The 22,807-nt window shown below is 39.3% G+C and overlaps 1 protein-coding gene across 3 annotated transcripts in view; it reads left to right on the top strand.

Moving 5' to 3' along the window:
- Nucleotides 1–22,807, top strand: part of LOC108267284 (dynein axonemal heavy chain 11) — a 63,604-nt gene that overhangs the window by 32,671 nt on the left and 8,126 nt on the right. For 2 of the 3 annotated variants that reach the window (XR_008396659.1, XM_017471301.3), the window contains 26 exons: nt 508–692; nt 1,118–1,280; nt 1,964–2,087; nt 4,228–4,370; nt 4,496–4,657; nt 5,703–5,936; nt 7,128–7,274; nt 7,368–7,481; nt 7,696–7,839; nt 8,240–8,422; nt 9,686–9,787; nt 9,959–10,093; nt 11,957–12,130; nt 12,334–12,569; nt 12,720–12,842; nt 14,465–14,669; nt 14,776–14,940; nt 15,183–15,323; nt 15,503–15,673; nt 16,940–17,062; nt 17,523–17,716; nt 18,449–18,597; nt 19,000–19,127; nt 19,288–19,515; nt 20,973–21,164; nt 22,069–22,188. Coding sequence is in view for 1 of the 3 variants with exons in the window: in XM_017471301.3 (XP_017326790.3) it covers nt 508–692; nt 1,118–1,280; nt 1,964–2,087; nt 4,228–4,370; nt 4,496–4,657; nt 5,703–5,936; nt 7,128–7,274; nt 7,368–7,481; nt 7,696–7,839; nt 8,240–8,422; nt 9,686–9,787; nt 9,959–10,093; nt 11,957–12,130; nt 12,334–12,569; nt 12,720–12,842; nt 14,465–14,669; nt 14,776–14,940; nt 15,183–15,323; nt 15,503–15,673; nt 16,940–17,062; nt 17,523–17,716; nt 18,449–18,597; nt 19,000–19,127; nt 19,288–19,515; nt 20,973–21,164; nt 22,069–22,188 (4,185 nt within the window). In the remaining 2 variants the exon portion in view is untranslated. Of the gene's footprint in view, nt 1–507; nt 693–1,117; nt 1,281–1,963; nt 2,088–4,227; nt 4,371–4,495; nt 4,658–5,702; nt 5,937–7,127; nt 7,275–7,367; nt 7,482–7,695; nt 7,840–8,239; nt 8,423–9,685; nt 9,788–9,958; nt 10,094–10,187; nt 10,274–11,956; nt 12,131–12,333; nt 12,570–12,719; nt 12,843–14,464; nt 14,670–14,775; nt 14,941–15,182; nt 15,324–15,502; nt 15,674–16,939; nt 17,063–17,522; nt 17,717–18,448; nt 18,598–18,999; nt 19,128–19,287; nt 19,516–20,972; nt 21,165–22,068; nt 22,189–22,807 lie in introns of those variants that run through there. The other variant, XR_008396660.1, reaches the window with a different exon arrangement.

Raw genomic sequence — 22,807 nt, 5'->3', positions numbered from 1 at the left:
CTTTAGATATTGGCATGATGACACCACACACCTCAATAGCAAAGGGAACACCAGACACTAGATGTGAGAGGGGTATAAATAAGACCGGTTCTACCTGCACTCCTTAAGCAGCTTCTTATCACTGCACCCAATCTTGAACACCTGATTCTAATTTTATTGAATTGAAGGTGTGATAAATGTCAGGGTGTACTTACTTTTTCCATGTGACTGATCTGTTTTTTGTTCATTTAAATTGTGCTCAATACTGCAAATGGCAATTTTGTGTCATTTGATAGAGTATATCACCTCTATTAATAGGTACTGTTTCAAAGAGGATCAAATGTTTGCTTGTCCAAAAAAAAAAAACAAAACCCAACAACAACAATTTCCATTAGATGTACTTAGTTTTTCATATGACCGTACATACACAACTTCATTCAGTATATGTTTATTTTTTAAACAGAATCTTTTATAAATGAGAACATAATACAATGCCTGTATTTTATCATTTTGTAAACCTTCTGTTAGAAGCAGCTTGTTCTGCAGGAACCTCTGATATACCTGCACAGCAGCAAGGAGGCCATGGAGCCTTGCTATCGTCCTGTAGAGGGATGGGAGCAGTTGAAGAGCACCCTGACAGCTGTCCTGGACACCTACAACCAGCTTTATTCCACCATGAATCTAGTGTTGTTCCAAGAAGCCATGCAACATGTGTACGTGTTTTGTCTAGTGTCTACTTCAACAAATCATGCTAATGCAGAATTAATTTTGCTTCGAGTATAAAGGTCTTTTCCTAGTGTATATTCCAAAACATGAACTGGCCCAAACACGGTTCTGGTTCATTTTCTGCCAACAGGACAGACGACTTGAGAGAGACACTGTGCCTATAGTACAAGTAATTTCATTGTGGTGCACAACAGCACCATTATTAGTTTAACATGGAATACATGTTTAGAATCATTTTATTCCTATCTGTGATTGGATGCAATGAAATGAAATGAATGTCAAAATTGCTCATCAGTGGAGTTAGTCAGTGATCACAGTAAGGAAATTAAGTTATATATATAATGCTGTGCTGTGCGGATAATTCATTTGTCCTCAATTGCTAAGCACGTTCCTTTGTGATTAAATTATTCAGCTGTCGGATCAGCCGAATCCTGGTGTGTCAGCGTGGTCATGCTTTGCTGGTGGGTGTGAGTGGCAGTGGCAAGCAGAGCCTGACTCGTCTGGCTGCCTACTTCTCTGATATGAACACCTTCCAGCCCGTCTTGCACAAGGGGTACAGCATCCAGGACCTAAAGGTAGCCACCTCAATAGATTTCTGTGTACCTTATAACCACAATGTGTTAAGCCAATGGGTTAAGTAATATCTGAACTAATAAGTGAAAGTACATTAAAAGTTGATCAGATATGTTCAGACGAGACCAGATCAATGCTGCAATAATATTACGCTCTAGTAGTACTATCAGAGATGACAGTGCCCATCAGTTTGAAGATAAATTTATAATGGCAGTGATTCATTAGCAGAGATCATGTTTTCTTTTAGACAACATTTCCTCTAATCAATATCCACTCGTGCTCTGTGCATACCATTGATCTCGTTTAGTCCTGCCTGTACTCGACAAACGAAGGACTGTCAGATACTATTAAAGAGTCTGGGCAAATATTTCAATGCCCTATTGATGAGGCTGCTGCTATCGTTTAATTCATCATGGTGTGTGAATCTCAGGCCATTTGGGTCTGCTGCATTGATCAACACACTTAACACTCTGGAGACAGCATATGCAATGCCCTTTATGCATTGTCCCAAAATACCCTTTATCCTTTGATGCATTTTCAGATGTTTTTTATTGACCTTTAGGACAATAGAGAACAGAAAGAGGGAGGAGACTGCATGTACAAAGCTTAGTTTGTTCTAGAAAACCGTTTTTAATCATACTGGTGCAGGTTTGTCTCATTCTGTAATCCTGTTATGATCGCTCAGGTGGATCTAGCAGGTCTCTGTGTAAACACTGGGGTGAAAAACCTTCCTACAGTACTCCTGCTCACAGATGCTCAGATCCCTGATGAGCGCTTCATTGTCATCATCAGCACTCTGCTTTCCTCAGGTCAGACTTGTTTGGTCTTTCTCATACACACATTGCATTGCATACTTAGCTCCTAAAATTGAAGCTTCTCTCCTCACAGCCCCCTGGGACATCCATTCCCTACACACTAATACACACTCTCATGCCACAGGGGGCCTCATTGTGTGCTTGTCTGATGAATGGGAAACACATGTAAATGTGGCGGTGGAAGTGAAGTAGATTAACGGTGACTGGGACAGGCTGCTATGGCATTGGATCAAGCCCTCCAACACACAGATGGTGCTGCTCATCTGTCACTGATGTCAGACCCAGGGGTCAAAGACCTGCTCTTGGTGTGTGAATTAGAATAAAGCACCTGATTATTTAAGGTTTTAAATTCTAAAAGCATGTGTAGACCTACAGTGAAACGAGAACTAATGCTTGTGTTTGCCTAGTGTTAAAATTATGTTTTAAAATCATCTGTTTAGTAAAAAAATATATAAAATGGATTAATTTATTATAAAATGTACTATAGGAACATTAAGTACAAATCATATTATATTGAAGTATACCTTAGTATACTCTTAGTATTACTCTTTTATATACTAAAGATTAAAGATGGTGGCAGATGGAGATGCAGTGGATTTCCACTCATTGAAACAAAAAATTCTCATTCATATCTGCACTTACTGCCCACTTTATTAGGAACGCATTGCTAATACTGTGTAGGACCCCTTTATTCTCAGAACAGCGTCAATTCTTTATGGCCTGGTTTCCACAAGATGTTGAAGAATTTCTTTTGAGATTCTGATCCACGTTGACATAATTGTATCACATGATTGCTGCAGATTTTTCAGCTGCACATTCATGCTGTAAATCTCCTATTCTACCACATCCAAAAAGGTGTTCTTTGGGGTTCAGATTTGATGACTGGGGATTCCACTAAAGTACACCAAAGTTTAACCAGTTTGAGATGACCTGTGCTTTGTGACATGGCACATTATTATGCTGGAAAAAAGACATTATAAGATGGGTAAACTGTGGTCATGAAGGGATGCACATGATCAACAGCAATACAGAAATCATCTTAAGCAACCAAAGGGATACCAAAGCAGGCACAATTGATGTTACAGCAATTAACACGATTGGTGTTAAGGGAAAACATTCCCCACACCATTACAGCACCGCCACCAGCCTGAACTGTTGACATGAAGTAGGCTGGATCCATGAATCCATGCTGTTGGTGCGAATCCTATCAAACCATTTGTATGTTGTGGCAGAAATCAAGATTCCTCAGACCAGGCAATGCTTTTCCGGCTTTCATCTGTCCAGTTTCTGCCTCACAGTTCAGCATGTTGTACCTTCTAAGATGCTTTTCTGCTCAGTGTGGTTGTTATTTGAGTTATTGTAGGTTTTCTGTCAGCTCGAAGCAGTCTGGTTGCTGAACTCTCTCATCAGCATGTCATTTCTGCCTGCAGAACCACTCCTCGCTGATGTTTTTTGTTGTTGCACACAGATGGTAGGGTCAACATTTGGCACCAACAGCATGAATCCATGGACCCAACCTGCCTTGTGTCAACAGTCCATGCTGGTGGAGGTGGTGTAATGGTGTGGGGAATGCTTTCTGGGGACACTTTGGGCTTGTTAATACCAATCAATCATTGCTTGAATGCCACAACCTGTTTGAGTATTGTTGCTGACCATTTCCTATTTTTTATACCATTCTTTGTAAATTTTAGAGACTGTTGTGCTTGAAAATCTGAGGAGATCAGCAGTTTCTGAAATGCTCAAACCAGTTTGGTACCAACAACCGTGCCATGATCGCAGAGTGCCACTAAGGTCACATTATTATGAGAGGATTTGGCTATCAGACAAAATACAACAACATAGCTAATAACCCATTCTTTCATTTAAAGTTTAGGTTTATTTACATTGATCATACTTGCTGTGAAAAGAGTAAGAAAATTGAAGGAGGATGATTTGTTTGTGCAAGGCTACAGTGCAATTCCTCATACTTTTCAATAGCTATATAAAAGTGATTTGTAATCTGTACATTTCTATAGAATTGACCTTGTTAATTTGTTATGTTTTAGAAAACATGATGGAATTCCCTCTTCAGTTAAAGCTGAGTATAAATGAAAGAAGTGTAAAGTAGTTTTTTCGCTGCTGTGTGCTGTTGCAGGTGAGATTCGAGAGCTATTGTCCGATGAGGATGTGGACACTGTAGTGAAGGCAGTGAAGAGGGAAGTTCGTGTATCTGGCTTGTTGGACACCACAGAGAATTGCTGGAGGTTCTTCACAGACCGTGTCCATCAAAATCTCAAGGTCTTACAACTTGGATGTTCTAAAGAGCACTGCTCCATGTCGTCTAAAAATAAGTGATGACTTTATCTAGTTGAAAATTAAATGCTTATAGATTACATGTGTTCATGTGTTATGCGTGTGTGTAGGTGGTGCTGTGCATGTCTCCTGTAGGTACCACCCTGCGTGTTCGTGTGCGCCATTTCCCAGCTCTCCTCAGCTGCACTACAGTGGACTGGTTCCACGAGTGGCCCCAGGAGGCACTGCAGTCAGTCAGCCTACGGTTTATAAAGGAGCTTCATGGCATTGAAGTGAGCTATAGTCAAAACTTTTAAAACTTTCAAAAAGTCCATCTTTTACACTGGGTCGCTGTGTTTGAGTTGACATTTCAAGTTTGGATTAAGCTTCTTCGGTGTCCTCTGTTCACACTCTTTAGTTTGTTCTAGGTCCCTCATCATTAGTTTCACTCTAAAGGGAAGACAAATGGGTGATCACATGCACCATGAGCATTATGACAGACACAGTTTCTCTTTCATTCTCCCTCACCCTCTCCGTCTCTCTGTCTGTAATGTTGTTTTCCCTGCTCCAGTGGAACAATCACTAAGCAGGATCATTTATGCTAATGAAGCAACAATGATTAATACACACAGACTGGCCCTCTAAGGAGCCACAGCTGTTTCAGGCATTGCCAGACTGTCTGTGTATATGTGTGTGTCTGTCAGATGACTCAAGACCAGCTGTTAGCATGCAAATTCCCACAGTTATTGCTGGATCCATGTAGATTATTTTACTGATGAACCGATATCGTATTATTAAAATGCACCAGAAAAGTGCAAAAATGGTCATTTTACACAGTGCCAGAAAACCCCACAATATTTTGTGTGTAAACAGATAGGTTTATTAATTTATTACAATTAATTAGATGAGGAAATTTGTTTTACTAAAGGTATTTCAGGTATCATAATAATGCTGTGTTTTTCCTCTAATGATAAATCTAAATATGCACTAATTTTATGTCATGCACTGATAAAAACCACCCACGCAATGAAGGCTACACCAGCAGGCATATTTCAAGAAAGCCCGAGTCCATGAGATGCTAGCCACATTCACCTTATTCCATATGCTGTGTTTGACCAGCTATAAGCCATTATTTTCCCAGCCTAATCGCACTCTCTCACTCACAGCACCTAAATTTCAAATTGAGTAAGTGAAGTATCTACAAACTTGGAGATGAATTCAGGATTTATGAAGATGATATTTCAGGGTCCGTCACAGGCAAAGATGTTAAAGGGTGCTTAATCCAGCCAGCTCCCACTCATGTACTCTCTCTCTCTCTCCCCTTCTCCTTCTTTACAGCCAGCCATTCAGGAACCCATCAGTCTTTTCATGGCCCATGCTCATGCCAGCGTCAAGCAGGTGAGTGAGTTCTATCAGCAGAAGGAGAGGAGGCACAACTACAGCACACCCAAGAGCTTCCTGGAACTACTCAGGCTGTTTGGTGCACTGTTGGAGAAGAGAGACATGCAGCTACAGCAGAGGCTTAGCAGACTGAACTCAGGCCTGCATAAACTGAAGACCACTGCCTCACAGGTAATCTTCCCCGAATGAGGTGTGTGTTTCAGGTGACCCCGAAAGTTGGAGGTGTGGATTAGCATGATTCTTTGTCTTTAGAATTCTATAGTTATTTTTTCATATATAAATTTTTATATCCATTCAATTTTGCCCTTATATAGCACGAAAAATCCTGTACGCCAAATGCATGGTGAACTGTGCAGTTCTATAGAGGAGAATTACCTACCCCCTTTCCATACTTTTTTAAGATCCTTTCTCTACAACAGGCATAAAAATAAAGAAGGAAACCAATTGTCATTATGTACATAAAAAGTACCATCTTTCCTATTCTCCTATATTACTAAAAACTTGTGCTCTTAATTGAAGGCAAAAGAGCTGCATATCAATGTTCTGTATTGACGATTGGTCCAGTATATCCATTTACAAGCATCTTCAACTTTGTTAAACATTACAGGAAGAGCATTAATAATAGAATTTTCTGTAGGAGAGACTGTCTATTGCAGGGTACTAATAATTGTAAAACCAGTGTTTTGAAGAATTTAAGTATCTAGGCCATTTAAGAAAACAAAAACTTATATTTTTTTATGTTTTCAAATATGCTATACAGTGTCACTATATGTTTAAATTGTAATATTTACTTTTTATAATTTATTCTAATTTCTTATCATTTCTTTAATGAGTTTATTTTTTTTTCTCTAAGTGATCATAATAAGCTTATATATATTAAGAGTGGACTTAACAGGTAGGTTTTGTAAATTTGGAAAGTTGCTTTGACAGAATGTATCTGCAATAGTTAACTTTTCTCCTTCTAATTGCTATTAGCATTCTGGATAGAGGAATACTGACTGATAATATGTAATCCAGTATGGACTGACACAATGTTTGCCGCCATCTGTGATCAGAAGTACAGGAAGTAATTAAATGATCCACACTGAACACTACAAGGCATTATAAAAGCATTATTACAGCTTGTGTCTTGACTTGCCCACATTTATTCAGATGTATGAGGGTTAAATTTGAGGGGAAAATTTTGCTAGGTATTGGAATAATTGTGACGTGGCATGGTCCTGGGTTCGATGCTGAGATCTACTTTCTTTCTGTTTGTGTGGAGTTTCACATGTTTTCCCTGTCTGAGTGAATGTTTACTGGTGTGTGCAGATTCAGAACGTGCTTTTAAATTGTAACACTGTGGTATCATTTGTGTACTAGGTGGGAGAGCTTATGGCTAAACTGAATTCTCAGGAAGTGGAGCTGAATATAAAAAACCAGGCAGCTGAGGCTCTGATCACCAAGATTGGACGCCAGACTGAAAGAGTGAGCCAGAAGAGAAAGGATTTAGATCTAGAAGAGCAGAACGTAAGCATGCCCCTTTGCTTATTGTGCCTGAATCCTGTTGCCAGTTTGTCTGCAGATGAAACATATAATATAGTTATGGCTGTTTCTGTTCAGGTGGCAGCCATAAAAGCAGAAGTGACACAGAGACAGAGGGACTGTGAGGATGACCTGATTAAAGCTGAGCCAGCTTTAGAGGCTGCCACTGCAGCTTTAGATACTCTTAACAAGGTGATTAGCACTAGTCAAGTATTGTGCCTGAGCACTGTAAACATTGTTCTATAATGCTGCCAAGTGGCCTTTATTCTGTATGCCCCCCCTCCCCCCCCCCGAGAATGTGCATGATAGCTGGCTAGGTTTTTTTTCCAGCACATTTTGGATGATCTACTATTTTCAGCTGTTGTTTTTTTTTTTTTTTTTTTTAAACAAAACACTTTGTGAACAGGTGAACCTGACAGAGTTAAAGACGTTTCCCAATCCCCCAGAGGCCGTAACAAATGTGATGGCAGCAGTGATGGTCCTGTTGGCCCCGCATGGACGTGTTCCTAAAGATCGCAGCTGGAAGGCTGCCAGAGCCTTTATGGGCAAGGTGAACCTGTCATAGTAAATATCCCATCTCGAAACCCCCCACACACTATTCAGATTCATATTATTGTAATCCACAGGCAGTCCTTGAACTTGTAGACCTCTAACATCATGAGCAGTGCTTGAATATGCGATATTTTCCAGACAGGCTGATGAAATATGAGTGGACTTGTTCAGTTATTAGATGTGAGGAACGACTGCTTTGCCACCCTTGATGTGTACATAGGGTTGAGATATATTATAATATATGCTTCATGGCTATGAGGAAGATTTTTAAACATAATATTAGCTGTACATATATTCTGAAATAATAGGAGATGAAATCCATTTTAACAAAATCCATTTGACATTTTTGGAGGCATTAATTGTTGATTCTGTCAAATGACCCAGACTTCTTCCTGCAGCTGGATGACTTCCTTCAGGCTTTAGTATACTATGATAAGGAGCACATACCTGAGCAGTGTCTGAGTACAGTGAAGCAGAAGTACCTCAGTAATCCGGAGTTTCACCCTGACCATGTTCGCACCAAGTCCTATGCTGCTTCTGGTCTCTGTGCCTGGACCATCAATATTGTGCGCTACTATGAGGTGAGAAAGAAAAACAGTATTGTGAAAATATTCAGTAAGAATATGTAATAATAATTTCATTCTGCATGCTCTTTTCTGGTTAAGATGTGTACTTTGTTGTCAAAAAATATGATAAAATGGTATCAGAATACTTTATAGCTGCCGTGTCTTACTCCTTTACCATCACCATCTTGCTATTTAAAAAAAAAAAAAAAAAGAACTTATTGATGCATATTTTCAGTTAATTAGACACTGATCTTTAATATACCTGCTACGAGCCTACTAGCCACCCAGTACTTGCCGATACACATCCAGGTCATTTATTAATTTTGGTGAATTGGAAATGATGAAAAACAAACAAAAAAGAAACCTGAGCATTTTTTTGGGTAATATTTATTGCTTTAAAGCCAAAAAAACTGTTTGGAACATCTCTTTTGTGTATAATGTTTTTCATTTTGAAATGAGCACTTTATTAGGAACACCTGTACATGCAATTACCTAATCAGCCAATCGTTTGGCAGCAGTGAAATGCATAAAGTCATGCAGCTACACCTCACATAGTATCTCAGAATGCACAACACATCAAACATTGAGGCAAATGCGCTATAACAGCAGAAGACCTTCATCAGGTTCCAGTTCTGTCAGCTATGAACAGAAAGCTGAGGCTGCAGTGGGCAAAAATAATGGACAGGTGAGGACTGGAAAAACGTAGCGTGGTCTGATGAATCTTGATTCGTGCTGAAGCACACTGAAGGTAGGATCAAAATTTGGCACCAACAGCATGAATCCATGGACCCAACCTGCCTTGTGTCAACAGTCCAGGCTGGTGGAGGTGGTGTAATGGTGTGGGGAATGTTTTCTTGGCACACTTTGGACCTGTTAATACCAATTAATCGTCACTTGACTGACACAGCCTGTTTGAGTATTGATGCTGACCATTTTCTAATGGCTACTTCCAGCATGCACCATATCGCAAAGCAAAAGTCGTCTCAAACGGGTTTCATGAACATGACAATGAGTTCAGTGTTCTTCAGTGACCTTCCCAGTCACCAGATCTGAATCCAGTAGAACACTCACAGCATGATGGTACACCTGAAAAATCTGCAGGATCTGCAAACATGTCAACATGGACCAGAATCTCAAAGGAATGTTTCCAACATCTTGTGTAATCCATGCAACAAAGAACTGAGGTTGCTTTGAGGCAAAGGTTGCTCAGTGAATGTATATGGACCCTGATACGATGTGAGGTAATGAAAGAAATTTCTGTAATAACTCATTTTTCAGGTGTACTGTCAGGTTGTGCCAAAGCGTCAGGCTCTTTCTCAGGCCAACACTGAGCTGGACAATGCTACAGCTAAACTGCTCACCATTAGAAAGAAACTGGTTGTAAGTATTGTGCTCCATTCATGTTTAACATTCATTTGAATGTACAGTTTATATTTGTTTACATGTAAAGAAACATTTACCGGAAGACTTTACCAAGCATACTTAAAATTGTAATGTTTATGCTGTGTATTGAGACATGTCCTTTCTCCTGTCTGTGTGTTTTATATTCAGGATCTAGACAGGCACTTGCAGAGCCTCACAGCCCAGTTTGAGAGAGCAGCAGCTGAGAAACTGCATTGCCAGGAGGAAGTGACCCGCACCAGACAGACCATCGAGCTGGCCAGTCGGTTGGTGGGAGGCTTGCAGGTACTACATGAACAAGTAGGCCTAGGGTCAGCATCTGGCTACACAACATGCTTTTGGTGTATTGATACGGATTATAGTTTTGGCTACAAACAGAGATGCTGAGCTAGGAAGGAAGGGCTGCACCATGACAAAACAGCTACTGAACTGGCCAAGAGGCCAGTGGACACTGGCCAAATGGAGGTGAGGGAAGAGGGAGACCAAAAGCCTACTGACCTTTTCCTTTACTGTGCCAAAATAGTAAATTATGTCTATGGTTTGCTTTGTATATAATGCAAAAAGAATATTATAAGATTATTACACAGCATGCTGTAATCTAATATTATAAGATTATTACACAGCATGCTTCATTGAATATAGTAATAATTTAAACTGTCTCATAAAATTCAAATGTACTTGAAAATATACTTGAATTCAAATTAATGTTATTACAAGTCCATTTCAATTGATAAATCTATTTGAATTGACTTTTAATAATCACTTTCCAATTTTGTATTCTGTGTTTAAAAAAAAAAAAAAAAAAAAGTATTATTCATACAGTGTATGCTTATATTTCTCCTATAGCATACTCAGACATTTATCACCCGGATAATCCAAAATCTTTACCACTGTTAATGTGAAATAAAATTAATGTAATATTTCTTTTAGTGTTTTTATTTATTTATTATTTTATTTATTTTTTTGGGAGCATTCTACTTCCTTATTCAGAGAAATGGATAGGGCTAGAATGGGACAGCTTGGCCTTTATGCATATCAAGACAGATGATTTGTCTTTATGCCATTGACCTGGAAGCAATAGTGTTTAGACTAATAAATCAGCCCATCTATATTTAATCATTAACTCACCGCAAAGCCTCAACAGCTGTTGGAAATTAAAAACACTTCAGCCAGGACTGAGTGATATTCCAAGCAATCCATAATACATTAGGCAAAAAATTATAGTGATTTTTAACTGTCTGACAATTTATTATGTGACATGTTCTGCATGCTCGACCCTGCATAGCCGATGTTAGGCAAGATTTATCGCTGCGGTAGCATCTCAGCCATATTATTGAAGTTCTAAATGAGGCCTAAATTGATGCAGAGTGAAAACGTAACTACACTTTCAAAGCCAGTTTAGGTGAATTGCAATTGTATACTTTATTGCTTGTGTTCTTTTAGTGTGTATGATCAATGGGGAGGGAACATAATCAACATATGGGCCATATGTTCATCTTCCTCCACCCCTGACATTTGATGCTGTAAAGTTGTCTGCGTGGATTTAACCATATGAAGTCGCACTTCATTTCTGCTTTGGGAAAGTTTTGAGAGCTGATTTTTGTCAAACGTTTAGACACACTCATTCTTTATTTATTTTAGTTTTTCCCCACATTTTAGAATAATAAAGTCATCAGAACTCTGGAGTAACACAAATGGAACTATGAGAATTATGTTGTGATAAAAAATCCAAAATAAATCAAAATAATTTAATATTTCAGCATCTTAAAAGTAGACACCCTTTTTGTCTAGAATTTCCAGAAATTTATTCTTGGCATTTTCTCAACTGATTTCTTGAGGAATCCCCCTGAGATGCTTTTTAAACAGTATTAAAGGAGTTACCACCGATACTAGACACTTATCGGCTGCTTTTCTGAATATTTCGCTCCAATTCATCCCTTTAAAAAAATAGTAAAACGTAAATAAAATGTTAGTTTTCTAATGAAAGAAATGAATATATTGGCACAATTCTATTTTTGTCTACAACACCGATTTCAAACATTTAGTCATATACCTTCAGATCAAAAGGTTTTTAAGATCATGAGAAACATTTCAGTCAAGTGTCTCCAAACCTTTGACCGGTAGTGTACCTCACCTTCCTGTGTGCAGTCTGAGAATGTGCGGTGGTCAGAAGCTGCGCTGGAGCTGGAGGCTCAGCAGAAGACGCTGTGTGGGGATGTGTTACTGGCTGCAACCTTTGTCTGTTATGCTGGATATTTTACGCAGCCTTACAGGCAGCAGCTTCTAGAGTGCACATGGAAGTCTTTCCTCAAAGAACTAAAAGTATGTATTTGGCTTATTCTATCTGATTCATCGTTCCTGAAGTTCCTCAAATTTCAAGGATTTTCCCCCTGTATAAAATGTATTTGAGGTCATTTTACATTACAGAATGCTCTACTTCTGTTTCTGTGCATACCAAAATCATTGAAGCATTGATCTGAATAGCATCACTGTGTGTTTTCCTTTTCTCACACCTCATGTTCCAGCCCCTCATCCCGCTAACAGAAGGCCTGGACCCTATCCTGCTGCTGGCTGAGCAAGCCAGCATTGCCGCCTGGCACAACCAGGGCCTGCCGCCCGATAGGCTGTCTGTGGAGAACGCTGTGATCCTGACTTGCAGCCAGCGCTGGCCACTCCTTGTAGACCCCCAGCAACAGGCCGGCAAGTGGCTCCGCAACCTGTACGGACCTGGACTCAGAGTGCTGCAGCATGGCGAGAAAGGGTGAACACAAATATCCTTCTGCATCACCTTCAACTATACTGATGTTTATTGACTGCATAGTGATACATACTTTAAGCTCAAGACTGAGTGTAGTATCAACATACATAATTTTCTGTTTTTGCCCTTATTTTATTTTATTTTACTATCTAGATATTTGGATGTGATTGAGCAGGCATTGGTCTGTGGTGAAGTTGTGTTGATTGAGAATGTGGAGGAAAGACTGGATGCAATCCTGGAACCTCTGCTAGCCAGGAACACTACCAACAATGGAAGGCAAGAGATGCACTGATATTAAGATTTTATTTATATTCACATCACATGTAATGAAACTGAATCTACAGTCTTCCAGCAAAGCATGTGGATGTATAGCCATTTCTTTCTTTTTTTAACACACAAATATATTTACTTGTTTTTTTTTTCACAAATGATTTTTTGCATGTCATCCTTACGAGGAGCGCTGAAAAGCCGATAGTCAGATATGACTTAGTACGATGTAATAGCTTACTGTTTAAATTGTAGATGAATTAGTGTCGAGTGAGTTGAATTGAGGTGGGGGCAGCTGTATTGATCTTGCTTTCAGGGTGGGTGATAGATGTGCATTTGTTTGCTCATATTCTTTGTGTGACTTGAATATGAAGCAGCTCTCTTGAAGTGACGGATCAGCCTCGAGGCACTAGAGGGACTTGGGCACCAAGTGGACTTTTATCCACAGACAGCTCCCAGAGAGTGCTGGTAGTGACAGCGAGTCTTCATAGAAATACTTTTTGAGTTGTGATGGAAGGTGCCACATTATCAATAAAGAATGGAAATGTACAAGTGCTACCATAGAATTTCGAAAGCACTTAGCTTTGGTTCTTCTTGTGCTTCACCTTAGTTGTATCACAGACATTTATATTAATAATTCACTGTTATCATTGTCATTTGTCTATTTATGCATTATAAAAACCTTTGACAGATATCACAAAAGTAACTACTTATCAATCAAGAATATGTGGTTTAAGCAAAAAAAAAAAACAAAACAATTGTGTAATGTGTTAAATATTCTTAGCACCTTTTTCAGCATTTAGTTATCAAGGTTACATTCTCTGTACCTGAAGTACTCTCACACCTGTATCTAGTGACCTGTGGCAGCGGCTCTGTGTTTAATCTGACTATAAGTTTATTCCTGCGGGTGACCCACAGTCCGCTCTCCACCCATGATCAATTCAGTCCGGCCGCAGCAGCCGTGATGAATCTGGTGCGGTTCCACAGCTGAAGTTCATTAATAATTGGAATGTTGCAGAGTGCAAAGTAATGAATACTAATTATTCCTTTCATGTCTGACGGAGGAACATGAGCCAATCCATCAGCTGGGACTTTAATTTGGTGGAGTAATGGTTCTATCAATAGTACATTAATTCCGTCTTGTGAAGATATAGAGTTGAAGCAAACCCGGGCTTTGGTGGAGGCTCTGGCGTAAGAACCAGGGCTGTTGGCTGACTAGTGAGGGGTAATTAGAGGAAAAATTAAAAGCCACCAGGTCTGGGCAGCCAGGCTTGATTTAATTGAAATGCAGATTGGGATAAATATTGGCTGCTGGGAATATGATCTTCCAGGTTTTATTTAATATCATTTGCCTGTAGTGGCTAGCAGTTACATTCGTCATCTTTTTCTGTTTTGCTCCAATTAGAGAGCTAGAAATTTGACACTAAAACGACTTGTTATTATAGATCGTAAGCTATTTTCATAGGGTAATTTATGCTGCCCTGATTTTTTGGGGGAAAAATGTAGCCCTTCTTGAGGCTGAATTTTCACTTTTAGTCATGGAAAATGAGCACATGATACTGTGTTTTGGTCACATGATACTGTGTTTTGCACCCACTTAATGTGATTTATGCTGTACATTGTGTCTATAGGTTTATCAGGCTGGGGGATAGAGATTGTGAGTACAACAGCAGGTTCTGGCTTCTTCTGCACACAAAGCTGGCCAACCCTGACTTCCCTCCTGAGCTGCAAGCCCAGACCACCCTCATTAACTTCACAGTGACGCAGGCTGGCCTGGAGGAGCAGCTCCTAGGACAGGTGGTCAGCCATGAGAGGCCTGACCTGGAGACCATGAAGGTTAGATAGACAACACTGCACCACCAAACTGCACATTCTCTGACTAAATACTTGCTTATAGTCATTCCAAAGAAAAAATGATTCAGTCATTCCTTTCCCATTACAGCTGGAGCTGAGCACTCAGCAGAACCTGTGTCAGATAGAGCTGAAGAAGTTGGAGGATGAGCTGCTGAGCAGGTTGTCTGCTGCTGAGGGTAGCGTCCTGCGAGACGCAGCATTAGTGGAGCAGCTGGAACACACAAAGAACACTGTGGCTCATATCCAAAACAAGGTGGGAGAATCCTGTGACGCATTTTATGACACTGTTGTATCTGGTGGATTGCTGATACAGTAAAAGTACAAAACTGTCTTCATGCTGTAGCATAACAGTCTGAAGATCATAGAGCCATCAATTGTGTTAACTGTTTAATCATCAGAATTGTTATAGTGGTTAGCAGAACGGGGAACACATCATTTTGTTGACTGTATATGTGGGTGGGTATGTGAGTATAAATGTTCATGTGTCTGGCGCAGGTCATAGAGGCTAGAGAGAACGAAATGAAAATCAACGAGACCCGTGAGCTCTACCGTCCTGTAGCACAGAGAGCTACTCTTCTTTACTTTATCATTAAAGAGCTACACAACATCAATCCCATGTACCAGTATTCATTTAAGGTAAAACTACATTATATTGATATCCCATTTTTTATCTATATCTTTTTTTTAAAATGAAATACAACAGAGATCAGCCCAAATAAAGCCGTTTTTTTTTTGTTTGTTTTTTTTTAAAGATTTTTAAGTTTTAGTTGCTGAAAAATGTATGGCATTCTAATTGCTCTCCATCACATCTGTAGGCTTTTAGTGCAGTATTCCACAAAGCGATTGAGCAAACTCCACGAGATGAAGATGTGGCAGTGCGTGTCCACTCCCTCACCGAGGCTGTCACTTACTCCGTCTTCGTGTACACCAGTCAGGGCCTCTTCCAGAAGGACAGACTAACCTTTGTGACCCACATTGCCTTCCAGGTGAGGGGGACGCGCAACACTGGCACATCTACAAACCCCTACCTCTCTGCCTCCCTCCCTTTTCCAGTGCCCGATCATCTACATCAATCACTGCACTTTTCTGCCCCTACATTAACTTCAATTAGGCCCTGTCAGAGGAGCGTGCCCCGTTTCTATTGATTAACCCTCAGAGTCAAAGCACGCTTCTCCCTCAGGCTGTCACCACTGACAAAGCTCTGACAGAAGGGAAGGAGCACGATGCAGTTCCCTGTGAGTGTAGCAGCTGTCTTGCCTGCTGTTGTCTATGTATATGTACTGTCCTCCCTACAACCACAGTAAACCTGGGGAGTAAACCTGGGGCCTGTTTGTAAAATTTTTATTTATTTATTTATTTATTTATTTTTATTTGATAACATCTAACAAATACAACATGAGATTACGTATGCTAAAACTGCTAATCATTACATGAATTCAAAACAAGTTAATTTGGGTCTTTAAATTGGGTCTTTGGGTCTCGAACGTGAATTTGATTACGGTCGCAGGATTGAGTTGTCTTTCTATAAGGAAACTGAGAATATCCAAAAGGGACTGGGAGACTTTGTACTGTCAGTTCATCTCTCACTATTATTATCCATCCATCCATCTTCTATACCGCTTATCCTTCCTTCAGGGTCACTGGGAACCTGAAGCCTATCCCAGGGAGCATTGGGCACAAGGCGTGGTACACCCTGGACAGGGTGCCAATCCATCGCAGGGCACAATCACATACACATTCACACACCCATTCATACACTACGGACACTTTGGACATGCCAATCAGCCTACCATGAATGTCTTTGGACTGGGGGAGGACTGGGACTGGAGGAGTACCCGGAGGACACCCCTGCAACACGGAGAGAACATGCAAACTCCGCACATGCAACATGCAAACTCCGACCCTGGAGGTGTGAGGCGAATGTGCTAACCACTAAGCCACCGTGCACCCCTCTCACTATTATTAGAGTTGAGGAATTTAATGGTTACATATAGGAATTCCTTACGGAGAACACTTCTAAAGCAATTACATTTTTTTCATTGAGCAAGCTGCTTCTGAACAGGTGCGAGCATACAGGTGACTTGTATTCCAAAACAGCTTTGAATTCATGTCAACAGTCCAATCCAACTAATTTACTTATCCACTTATTATTATTATGTATGAAGAATGGGGTCATGTTTATTTAATGCCAAACAAAGATACACGTCATACCAAGGCACTGTGTTTTAATCATAATTATCTGGTTTTATTAGATTCTCCTGATGAAAGGGGCCATTGAATCAGAGGAGCTTGATCTTCTTTTGCATTTCCCAGTGGAGTTCAGCAGTGGAAGTCCTGTCAGCTTCCTGTCTGATGGGGCCTGGGGAGCCATCAAGGTAAACACTATCTGAGCGTAGACATATTAAAAAATAAAATAAATTTAAGTAACATATTTCTGGATTTGGAATTTTTAAAGAGTAGTTTGGATTTTTAATAATATAGCCTTTATAGGCACACTGTCTGTGGTGACATTTGAATAGAGACTTCCTCGGTGTTATATAAATTAATTAATGAGATGGTAAAGAAACCAAATCAAGTAGATGGCTACAAATTCCTGCTATTCTCTCCACTCATAATTTGAGCACACAGTATATCTGTAATCAGTTCCCATTCATGTATGTTGCCACATTCCTGTTAATACAGGATCACTCGCATGTTGAACTATCATAAACATGGAAAAAATTTAATTCATCCAAAAGTGGTATTAAGAAGTTTAAAGTGTAAAATTTACCTTGATATATCTGAAGAGACCCTATATATACAGTAGTACTAATATAATCTTAACCTCCACCTCAGGCTCTGTCAGTACTGGAGGCATTTCTTGGTCTGGACCGGGATGTAGAAGGCTCACCTAAGCGCTGGAGGAAGCTGGTGGAATCTGAGTGTCCAGAGAGAGAGCGCCTCCCTCTGGACTGGAAGAAGAAAAATACGCTGCAGAGACTCATTATCCTCAGAGCCATGCGACCTGACAGGATGAGCTATGCGCTCAGGTGGGAATTTTTTACAGTGCCACTTAAACGTCTCTACGATGCACAGGCCACAGACAATACCCATGAGAATGTAAATATTATTTGCACATGAATGACACTTTAGCCTACATGCAGTACTGTGCAAAAGTTTTAGGCACATGCAAAGAAATGCTGTAGAGCAAAAATGCCTTCAAAATAATACAATAAAATGTTTCTCCATTAAAAAATACTATAAAGAGAAATAAACAGTAATAAATGAAACAAAGGCAATATTTGGTGTGATGAAAAAAAGAGTAGTCTCAGGTAGAATCAGTGCAGTTTTATAAGGAAATGAGCTGTAAGTTTTATTGAGCATCTTGCAGAACCAGTCACGGTTCTTCTGGAGACTTTGACTGTCGCACTTCCTTCTTATTTTTGTAGCAAAATCCAGCAGCCTTCATTGTGTTTTTGTCTGAAAAATGTCTCTTACCACTTAATATGCTGCTTTCTTTACTGACATACAAAACATTTTTCTGTAACGTTTAATTTTGTGCTGGAATATTAATGTTTGGGAATCTAACATGTTTTTGAGTTGGCTCAATAATGTAGAAGTCATCAAATAAAAAATCTATAACCAAGTTTATACAAAAAATAGGGTGCCTAAAACTTTTGCACAGTACTGTATATACAAAACTGATTAAGTGATATACAAATTTATCAGTGGTCAGTATTTTTTTTGTGTTTGTGTGTATTTATGTGTTTACTTAATGGTAGGAACTTTGTGGAGGAGAGTTTAGGCTGCAGATATGTGGAAACAACCAGGATAGAGTTTGTGAAGTCTTATGAGGAGAGCAGTCCTTCAACACCAGTCTTCTTTATCCTGTCTCCTGGAGTCAACCCATTGAAAGATGTGGAAACACTCGGTGTGTGCTATAATGAATGTGTTCTTTCCACAATCACAGACAGTAACAGATATTTTACGTTGAACCACTTTAAAAGTGTTGAATGGTATTCAAAACAGTTAAACAGTTTAAAGGTATTTAAACCACTTTAAAGATATCTTGAAGAAACTGTGATTTGCAATATTGGCATATAGTTCATATGTCTAGCTTCATTTCAGGGTTTTTTTTTCTGGCCTGGAAATGAACAGAATTAGCCAGGAGTCAGGCCTGCACGTTTGCCCTAAAAAGGAATTCGTCAGCTATAGATCGTTTTAGCAGAAGAGGGCTTGGGTGTTGGGATGTCATAGGGGCTTGTCATTGTTTTCATTGCAAAAATGACAAACTGCTCCTTTAACTATTTGTTGTGTTGAATCTGATGTGTAGGGCTGAAGCTGGGCTTCTCCATAGACCGGGGAAACCTTCACAACATCTCACTGGGACAGGGCCAGGAGAGTGTGGCTGAGAAGGCTCTAGAAATGGCAGGTTCAAAAGGCCACTGGGTCATCCTCCAGGTACTATAGCACTCTTCTGCAACTCTTCCATGTAGTATTTATGGTAGGACTCATAAGTCCTGGATAAGCCAGTTTGTTTCAATGCAAAATCTGAAAGTGTGATTCTTTAGCATAGAGTCATTTTCAAGGACTATGCAGAGATCCTTTTTGTATTAAACAGAATGTGCATTTAGTGGAGCGTTGGCTGGATCATCTGGAAGGTCTTTTGGAGAGTACAGGGCGAAAAGCTCACCCACAGTACAGAGTGTTCATGAGCGGAGAACCTGCTCCCAGACCTGAAGAGCACATCTTTCCCAGAGGCATCCTGGAAAATGCGCTCAAACTGACCAGTGAACCACCGACGGGCATGAATGCCAGCCTGCATGCCGCACTGCACAACTTCAGCCAGGTCAGAGCTCCATGTTAGAATTTAAATATGCATACTAGAATTTTAAGTATGCATATAAACTTTGTGTACAACTTATTATTAAACATACATATTTTGCATGCTTTTTGTTTAGTATTTGAATATATTTTTACTGATTTGTACTTCCACATTTCTTTGCTTAAGGATGCTCTCAAAGTTCAAATTTAAAGTAGCATTTTTGTATTTATTTCTTTTTCTGAATAAATAAGCATCATGACATGTCTGTTTTGATTTGATGGGCAGAAGTTGTACTAAATGACGAATAACCTGAAAATCACAAGCATGACCCTTGTAAATAAAATAATTTTATATATGCAATTTATTAGATCCTTAAAATAAAAAGACTAAATAATTGTGCTAAATAGTGAAAAAAAACTTAATAGTGAAAAAAACTTGCTTATAGTCCATCAACTGAAGCTTTCTAAGTGGCATGGGCTGCCAGTCAGTGTTGTTCATGCGGAATTCATTCAGTATTACCTAGATGAACTTTCTACAGTGAAGAAAAAAAAAAACCCGGCCATTTTAAAAACGATTCGTTTTGCAGAGGCTCGAACCACAGTCACAGGAATCATTAACCTGCATGTTACCACTGCACTATCCTAGCACACATGCAAAACCTCCTTAACTTAAATAGTATAGTTATTGTACCTGTACTACGAGACTCGATCACGCTCACTTTATATAATCTTGTAGTTATAAACTTGTTTAAATTAGGTTAATCATAAGTTTTGATGAGAAACTGCATCTGCCTTGCCTGCAATATACCTCGTGATCACACGTGACGAATCGCGTGATACCGTGTGAAAAAACGTGCATTCTTAAAGGCCATATCTGTAGTCTGCCTGAAGGTCTCTAAACCCCCCCACCGTTTGATCAGGCTTTTCAATACTTACCTGGCATTGTGAAACATATAAGCCCGTGCAGTTAGTAATCAAATGCAGTCTGTCGAAATGGTCACGATGCTCATGCACTGTCACATCCTCAAAACAGAGAAGAGTGCTTACACACTCTGTACAGATAATAGCGGACAACGTTTTAAAATGTGTAAATGACCTAATAAAAATACATTAACAACAAGCAGTTTACCCAACAGAATATAAATAATCAGTAATTATTTCCCCACCAATGTCAGCATAAACAGGGATCAGTGGAGTATAGAGACCGACAGACTTCAAAAAATGTTAAATCACATTACTTTACTTTCACATCACATTACTAAAGTTTTCAGGACTTTGTAGTCTAATAGGACACAATTTGGCCACATGAAAGGTCCAGAACGTGACACATATGTGTCCTAGAGTATGAAAAATGCTGCATGTGCATGTAGATTATATTTACACACATATCAATATTGTATGACTTTATGCACATGCCTGTCAATATTAAAGTGTATTTCATTATAACCTCCAGTTCATGTCTGTCTGTCTGTCTCCTGATAGGAAACGTTGGAGATGTGTTCTCACGAGCAGGAGTTTAAAGCACTCCTGTTCTCTCTCTGCTATTTCCATGCTTGTGTCAGTGAGAGGAGGAAGTTTGGGCCTCAGGGTTGGAATCGCTGCTACCCATTTAACACCGAAGACCTCACCATCTCCATTAATGTGCTGTATAACTACCTGGAGGTTAATTCAAAAGTAAGTACAGTGTATACATCGAACACTGAGAAGATGTTAGAATGCAATTAAAATGCATCTTTTAAATAGTGTGTTGAAAAATGTGTTTGGTCTGTTTCTATGATATTGGTCGAATTTGGCTTTGATATTATTTGACATGGAAAAAAAAGGTTCATTCTTTCCCACCTGAGAGAGAGAGAGAGAGAGAGAGAGAGAGCAAGGACAGTTTCACTTCTCACCGTTTCTGTGAGATCTCGTAATAGGTTTTTGTCTTCTCTGCATCACGCTGGTCACAAACAATTATCCTGCCTGCACAATTCCCCCTCCCTTCAAAAAAAAAACAAAAAAAAAAACAAGAAACGAATGTCCTTCATTATGTTAACCAAACACTAACCTGTACGTGCGTATACAGGGGATTCATTAGGCGGCCAATGAAGCGTCACGCTAAATGTAATTACACACAGTGCGCGTGACATCTCGCACCACTCCATAAGTGATCACTGCAATTAGGCCTGATGAAGGAAGCAATTTGCAAAACAATACAGATACAAATGACTGTGAACTGCCAGCTTCTGTCATCAGCTCTGAGGTTCGTACTCACACCCTTTCCTCTCCTCGAGACGCCCACATCACTGTGGGGTTTTTTTTTTCTCACATGATCCCAGTACTGTATGATCTGACATGACTAGCTGTAACTGAACACACTGTGAAAGTATGAGGACTGCTCTCGAGACAGTAAAAAACAATAGTGTGCAATTTAAATACCACATAATACAGGTTTACACAGTAAACCTGTCTCATATGTATATTTACACCATATATATTTTATGAAATGCACAGGTTGTAATGGCAAAGTAAATGCATAAAAGAGATTTGGGCCCATTTTTATTGAGGAAAGCTAATGCTGATTGTGTTTCTGTTTGAGGTGCCATGGGAGGACCTGTGTTATCTGGTAGGAGAGATCATGTATGGAGGACACATCACTGATGACTGGGATAGGAGACTCTGCCGCACGTATATACAGGAGTTCCTTAATCCAAAAATGGTAAGATTATGTATTCCAATTATTATTTGAATTATTCTAAACAGTTATATTGTTTATGGTGGTGTTGTAGCACCAAGAATCTCTTAGAAATGTACAAGTTCTCCCAGCAAAATATAAAGATACAAATATAAAGCATATATACGGCAAATTCAATTTTAAAACATATTCTGTCCCTTCACAACCCTGTCACTTTTTTTTCCTTTCCTAATTCGGCAGATACAGTACATTTTGCTTCTGGAATTTTAACAGATATAATGATGATTTTTCATGATCAACTGGAATTTGTAGCAAGTCCTTTCACTGTTACATAAGTACTGTTAACAATATAATAATTATAAAATATAATTGGCTTCTGTGCATTCACAGAAGCCAATTATCATGGTTATTGCTTTCAGCTATGTAGGAAGGAGAATGCCAAATTAAAACAAATCAAGAATCCTTAAGTATATCATTTAATAAATACATACAGTCCCTGCTCCTCAGCTTTCTAATGATTGGCACCCTTGGGAAAAAAAACAAAAACATATTGTTGTGGGAAAAAAAGTCTTACACTGAAAAAATATGAGGTAAATTTGCTCTAATATCACATATCAAAATGATTTTCTAACAAAGCTACATG

This window comes from Ictalurus punctatus, chromosome 1 (genome assembly GCF_001660625.3).
Source record: "Ictalurus punctatus breed USDA103 chromosome 1, Coco_2.0, whole genome shotgun sequence".
NCBI classification, from domain to species: domain Eukaryota; kingdom Metazoa; phylum Chordata; class Actinopteri; order Siluriformes; family Ictaluridae; genus Ictalurus; species Ictalurus punctatus.
This window is presented reverse-complemented; position numbering and strand designations above follow the sequence as displayed.